The following is a 7,462-nucleotide window of genomic DNA, read 5'->3' on the forward strand; positions in this document are numbered from 1 at the left end:
TGCAACTTTTAGATGTATCTCTACTTCAACACACCTGAGTTCATTAGCAGGACTCTGAAGAACTTGACTGCATTTGGGAGGTGATTCAGCTACTGGATTCAAGTGTGTTGGACCAGGGAGACATCTAAGAGTTGCAGGACACCGGCCCTCGAGGGGATTGCCCACCCCTGGCATAGCGCCAAGAGGTCACCAACTTTTTGCAAAGTCAATCAGTGCAGACCTCCAAACTTCATGTGGCCTTCAGATTAGCTCAAGAACAGTGTGCAGAGAGCTTCATGGAATGGGTTTCCATGGTGACCATCTACATTCAAGCCATACATCACCAAGTACAATGGAAAGCGTCGAATGCAGTGGTGTGAAGCACGCTGCAAACTGGACTCTAGAGCAGTGGAGGTGCGTGCTCTGGAGTGACGAATCACACTTCATCTGACAAGTTGATGGACAAGTCTGGGATGGTGGTTGCCAGGGGAACGGTATTTGTCTGATTGGTTTGTGCCAAGTGTAAAGTTTGGTGGAGGGGTGTTTATAGTGTGGGGTTGTTTTTCAGGAACTGGACTTGGTTCCAGTGAAAGGAACTCTGAAGGCTTCAGCATACCAAGACATTTTAAATGATTCCATGCTCCCAACTTTGTGGGAACAGTTTGGATCTGGCCCCGCTCTCTTCCAACATGACTGTGCACCAAAGCACAAAGTGAGGTTCATAAAGACATGGATGGCAGAGTCTGGTGTGGACAAACATGACTGCACAAACTCCTGACTTCAACCCGATAGAACACCTTTGAGATGAATTAGAGCGGAGGCTGAGAACCAGACTTTCTCATCCAACATAAATATGTTACCTCACAAATGCAGTTCTGGAAGAATGGTTAAAAAGTCCCCATAAATACTCCTAAACCTTGAGGACAGCCTTCCCAGAAGAGTTGAAGCTGTTCTAGCTGCAAAGGGTGGACCAATATAATATTGAACCCAATATATTAGGAATGGTATGTCACTTGAGCTCATATGTGAGTCAAAGCAGGTGAACGAATACTTTTAGCAGTATAGTGTATGTACATCTATATGTTTGGGAGTTTCTACACAGCATTCTCCATAAAAATGTCAGGTTGGGTCCCTTTACCTCTCCGAACTCCATTTCTCTCCCAGGTAGAGATTAAACTAGGTGTTTGAAACATTCCTTAGATATTTTGGTAAAAATCAACATGGTATCCTCACAAGCTTGCTGCAGAGTTGTTTGCACATTCATGCAATTTTTCTCCCACTCCACCAGATCCCAATTATGTTATATTATCATCAGACACTGGTCTATAGTCCATTCCCAATTGCATTGATTTACTGCTATGTGATTTGCTGATATTGTTTGATGAAGATTAATTTTTATTTAAGATATTTTCACCAAGAAAAAAACACAAAATAAAAGTAGCACTTTTATTTTTCTAAGTATAAATGCAACATCATATTATCAAATATACATAGGCATTGGTGTTTATGTGTCTGAAAATGGACATGAATTAGTTGAAGCTATTGTCATTAAATACCCCAACTGCACATTTATTTTTGTCTAATGAGCTGGTAAACTCTGGCATTAATTGAGGAACTGCCATTGCTGTGGATCTTTGTGACCTTACTGATTCTCATAGAGTAGTTGATTTTATTTATAAATGTATCCAATCTTGCAACAAACATTTTTTTTTTCCAAATTTTGGAGAATTGTGGAAGTAAAAAATAAAACAGGCTTGTAATTTGAAAAATGGTTTGTAAAATCTGTTCCCAGGTTTATGTAGTGGGATGACTTTTTCAATTTTCACTTTATGTGGAAATTTACCAGTTTAATTTGACAAACTACAGATGTATGTTAGCAGCTGATAATTTGCACAATCACCTTTATTTTTACCATGTCAGAACCATCGCAGACAGTTGAACCTTTATTATTACATTTTGTGTCAAAAAGCAATTTAAGGGACAATTAATTAGTTAGCAAGTATAGTTCAACAATAAACATTTACTGTTCAACAACACTACATGCAAAGAATCCACAACCAACTTTGCAGACTTATTGGAACAATTTAGTAAAGAAACACACAGCAGGATGCAGAACAGTACAACACAGGATGAATACAATAGATCTTGTATGATAAAATCATTTCAGACCAATTATTCTGACAGACTCTATTCAAAAGACAGTTACCAAGAGTTGGAGTTGACATTATTGCTACAAGTCTTGTTTTTAAATTGACTAAATTGATTTTACTACTCTTGCTCTTTTTACTTGTTTCTTAATCTGCAGATTAAAGGTGTTGCTTTTTTTCTCAAAATCAACCTATCAAGCATCCCAAAGTGCCCCAAAAACACGTGATTGGTTCACCAGCAGCTAATCCCAGCTCAGAATAGCTATTCCCATAGTGTATTTTCTTTTCAATATATTTAATACAGATAATCATGAGAATTTTTTCATCTTTAGTGGTCAAAATGATTAATTCAGCTTTAACTATAAACCACAGTGATGTCATGAAAACTTTAATCCAGTCTCGATGCGTACACTTCCACCTCACACAGAGTGAGATACTCGTTTCTTCCAGGTATGACAACGTTGATGTATCGACCATCCATGCCGTTGCACTGAAAGGTTTCAGTAACACCTGAAGCGATGGCTGAGATCACAGCACACCTGAAAGAGGAAAGAAGATTTAAGATTTCAGAAGATACTTAAAGATACATTAATTTAGCAAAAATAATTATGAGAAATATAATTTATGTTTATGACATGTTTTATTTGCATTCAGTGTTTTGATAAAATGGCTGTAAACTACCTGGGATTGTTATTTCCGTTGTTATCAAGTGAATCTCCAATCCGAATTTCAGCTCCATTAATTCGAGTGTGAACTTCTACCATATTGGTTATGTTAATATTGAACACTTTATGGGTTCTGCCCAGGTCCAGTCTCCACCAGGGGCTAAAGTCATTATTTGTGTGACTGCAGGAATTCTTGCTCCACAGTGCTGCACGGTTCCCATCAATAGCGTAGTAGGCGATGGCTCCTTGATAAGCCGTTGACTGTGAAGCTTTACCATAAACTGCCACATTTTCTTCTGCAAAACAAAATTTTAAATGTCAGCTGTCATACATCGTTTTCTAATATGCTCTACCTATGTACTTATTGACAATTGCATATTTTTATTTATTTTGTTTGTTTTTGTTTGTTCAAGTAGTTAATTTGGTATTTAGAAATTTGAAAAACTGTAACTTGTTGTTTTCATATAAGCATAGGATTGACAGAGAATTTGCTAGAGAAAATAAATACCTTTCTACTTTCTGTGCCGCCACACTGCTTTTTGTAAGGGACATTATCCCAGAAGGTCTAAAATTACTAACAACTTTCAGCAGAGGATATATTTTATATACAATTAATTTGTAAGAACAGCCTTGACATTGAAAAAACTGATGATGGAGTTAATAAATCGGCTAGGGATGTCTGTACAAATCTTACTTATTGCCAGTTATGATTTTGGCTCCACAACCTCCCCCCCCCAAAAAAAAAAAAAAAAACAAGATTTGGGTATGATACTTTTCATGGTTATAGCTAAACATATTTTTTGTTCTGTATGTTGTATGATTGCAGTTTTAAATATTAGTTGGAAGATAACATTTTCAGAAAATTTTCAATTTCTGAAACGCTGCTGCTCGTGTTCACACTAAAACCAGAAAGATAGAACAAGTTTCCTAACAATAACCAACCACTTTAGTGTCTTTTAGTGCAGTTTCTCTCCAGTACTGAGATTGTTCTAGTCAAAGTGGTTAATGACATCCACATAAATGCAGACTATGGAATAATCACAAAGAAGAACTAGCTAGAGTCAACACACAGCTTCAGCTGGAAACCAGCGATCAGGCCCAAAATCTGGGAGTAGTGATGAACTCTGACCTGAACCTTCAGAGCCACATTAACACAACCACAAAGTCGGCCTTCTATCATCTGAAGAACATCTCCAGGAGTAGAGGACTAATGTCTCGGAGAGATCTAGAGAAACTCATCCATGCGTTTATCTTGAGTCGTATTGATTACTGCAACAGCATCTTCACAGGTCTGTCCAACAAATCAATCAGAGAGCTGCAGCTGATACCAAACGCTGCTGCTCGTGTTCACACTAAAACCAGAAAGATAGAGCCCATCACCCCAGTTCTACAGTCCCTACACTGTAGCTCAGAGAATAGAATTTAAAATATGGTTGTTAATTTATAAATCACTGAACGGCTTATCAATCAATCAATCAAATTTTATTTGTATAGCACATTTCAGCAGCAAGGCATTTCAAAGTGCTTTACATAATTAAAATAAAAACAGCATGTGGCATTGAATAAACAGTGAGAAAGAGAAAGATATTTTGAAAAAGATTAAAAAAGGTTTAGCAGCACAATACATTAAAGATTTGCTCTTGCTGTTTCAACCTTCCAGCACAACCTCTCTGTTCTTCTGGTTTGGGTCCGCTCTGCATTTTCACAACCAAACATGGAGAAGCACCATTCAGCTTCTATGCACCACAAATCTGGAACAAACTTCCATAAAATTCCAAAACAGCTGAAACACTGAGTTTCTTTAAATCAAAGCTAAAAACCCACCTGTTTAGAGTTGTTTTGAAACATAATCAACATCAATCAACATATTCAATGTGTATTGATAATCTTGATGATGTCTCTTGTCAAAATGTAATGTTTGTCACTGGATCTCAATTGGATGTTGTTTTTATGACTTATTATTCTTGGGTTTTTATGATGCAAAGAAATTATTTATTGCTGAAATGTGCTATCCAATTAAAATTGACTAATTAATTGACTTACTAAATCCTAAGAGCTAGGATTTAAACCTCAGAAGTTACAAGATGTACAGTGAACAATCTTCATTGAAGTATACCTGGGTTAACTTGGTCTAATCAATCAAGTCAGTGGCGCTCACTGACAAACCTGACTTGACAGATAAAATATGATCAAACATGTTTCGAAAGATTCTCACCAGTTGGGGCGCGGTATCCGTAGACCTCCACTTCACAGACATGTAGAACCCTGTTCACACCAGGTGCTTTAATGGTCACATAACGTCCTTCAACACGCTTAGTCAAATTTATTGCATAAGAGCTTCCAGCTGCAACAGTAGAAACGGTAGCAACCCTGGAAAAGAAGAGTTGTATCGGTAACATTCAAGATTTTGTAAGAGTAATCCCCACAGGGTTTGCTGAGGTGCTTAAATAATATACCCAAGTCTAATTTAGTATTTCTTAGTAATTTCAAACTATTCCAATAATCTTGGTATCAATATAAAGGTAACACTGGGGTCACTCCATCAGAAGTCTAAGTATCACAGGAGCTGCTAGAGTTTAAGAGAAAATGAGGATTGCAACAGTATATAAACATTTTAGAAATCTTATCAATAGGGCTACAAACTTTGTGAAGCCTTAGATCCAAAACTGGACAGTACCTGTACAACGATTGATGTAGCTGAGGATTTCCTTTGTTTAACTTACTAAACTTAATAAACCTACGTTACATGCCTAAAATTGCTTTTCTTCCTGTTTTCTTTTTCAGTCACCCAAATATTTCTATCCAATTGTAATAAAACAATTAGAAATTGCTATATTTGACTCCCAATTAAGTGTTTTTTTTCTTCTTGAAAACCACGGTAAAAAAAGAGCCATTACAACAAATTTAGTCACATTTACTGAAAATTAAAAAAATGGAAACCACCAATATTTATATATATTTTGTCACTACCAGAGCTCCCTACAATTTCTCTGCATGAAGGTTTGTGGTCACTGTCCTGAAGCCCTAGGCACAAAATCAGCTTGTAGCTCAGAGTCTAACGTTTCTTTGGATACCAAATATCTTTCTGTTTAAGGGGAGGTGCAGAAATAAAAAAGGTGCAAATCTGAGCAGCATTGAGCCTCCCTTGTTTCATACTGTAGCCATGACATAATCACTCACAGTGGGTTTGCTGTGCCCTCTTTTTGTAAAGAGTTTCCGATGCGAACCTCCACACCATTGAGTTGGTGTGCACAGCAGTCTCCTCTGTTGGTGATGACGACCTGGGTGACTATATATGAGTCCAGCAGGTCCACTCTCCACCAGGGGTTGTTTTCAGTATCAGTGTGGGTACAAGATCCCTTTGTAAGGTCAGCATTTAGGTTTCCATCAATAGCATTGGAAGCTCCTACAAATGCATTCCAAGGCTCCCCTTTGTACTGAGAAGACTGTGTAGCTTTGCCACGTAAAGCCACATTTTCTGAGAAGATCAGAGAAATTCAACGAAGAATAAATTAATCACAATATTGGTTGTTTTGCTTAAGATATTTATGCAGTTGTTTAAATACACATCCATTTATCTGTTAGTCATTTTAAAAGTCTTTGGTGGTTTTTCTGTCTCGTAAATATAAATATAAACTACATATATATGGAAGGCATAGTATTAAGCTTTTTGCTAAAGTTAGAGCAAAGCCTTTCTCTAAAGACAAAACTCATTTTGAATAAGTTCAATTAGATTATTGTGTTGAGTTCATAGATTAATGTTCTATCACAAACAATGCTTATGGTCTCTAAATTTACACAAATACTTTCACATGCTACTTACGGTAAGTGTAAGCTGAGCAGATTGGCAGGAGGAGCAGCAAATGAAATAGTACATCGTACCTCATGATTCTGAAAAACAGGAGGGAAAAGCTGGGAAAACATTTTCTGACCTCAATAGTATTAAGCTATATTTAGGATAATTTGTATAACTGTTTTATAACATGTCATGCTATATCACAGTTAATAGTGTCCTATTTGTGAGAATTTCTGATAAAAAAATCTTAATGAGAACTGAAAAAATTACCTTGATTCTGTGTTGGGTTTTGCTGTTTGAGGTGAGGGATTTGTCTTTGAGCGTTTGCTAAGTCCTTCACTCATCTATTTATATCAGGTAAAACTCACCTGTTGTCCAATCACATCTCAAAGAGAAGTCAACTCCTACCATTCTCAGTGAGCTTCAGCTCACAAAGTCCCATTGTCACTGGATTCAGTTATTTACTTTGCCATCCTTTGTTTAAACAGATCATGGTTTAGTTAGCCTTTATGAAGACACGTAAGCTCAGTCCTGATGTCAAACACTCAAACAGCTTCATGTAACACAGTTTTGCTCATCCTAAATAAGAAAAATCATTACTGGCAATTCAGTAAAACAATAACCAAGTTTCAGGACACTTTTAAGTTCAATGTGAATCTGAAAGTGTTTCTATTAAACATTAAAAATATTCTCAGAAAAGAAAAGAGTTATTGATAGAAAAAAAACTGTTTAGAAACTTTCTTAAAGATACCATTTCCATTTAATTACTGCTGCACAGTGGCTATTTCTGATATAGGCAACATAGGCATATCAAGTATGATATGCCCGTTGCTTGGTGGCAGGATTGTTTGGGCAAATACTGAGTTTGTCCAATC

At 36.8% G+C, this 7,462-nt stretch overlaps 1 protein-coding gene across 1 annotated transcript; it reads right to left on the minus strand.

The window, feature by feature from the left end:
- Nucleotides 1-1,848: 1,848 nt before the first annotated feature.
- LOC103150318 (fucolectin-7-like) lies at nt 1,849-6,885 on the minus strand. The gene is made up of 6 exons (XM_007569885.2): nt 6,858-6,885; nt 6,615-6,682; nt 5,972-6,269; nt 5,007-5,161; nt 2,808-3,087; nt 1,849-2,665 (listed from the first exon to the last, which is right to left on the minus strand). The coding sequence occupies exons 2-6, from the start codon at nt 6,676-6,678 to the stop codon at nt 2,515-2,517; spliced, it is 948 nt and encodes a 315-aa protein (XP_007569947.1). The 5' UTR covers nt 6,679-6,682; nt 6,858-6,885; the 3' UTR covers nt 1,849-2,514.
- Between the last annotated feature and the right edge of the window lie 577 nt (nt 6,886-7,462).

This window comes from Poecilia formosa, unplaced genomic scaffold (genome assembly GCF_000485575.1).
Source record: "Poecilia formosa unplaced genomic scaffold, Poecilia_formosa-5.1.2 Scaffold250, whole genome shotgun sequence".
Lineage (NCBI taxonomy): Eukaryota > Metazoa > Chordata > Actinopteri > Cyprinodontiformes > Poeciliidae > Poecilia > Poecilia formosa.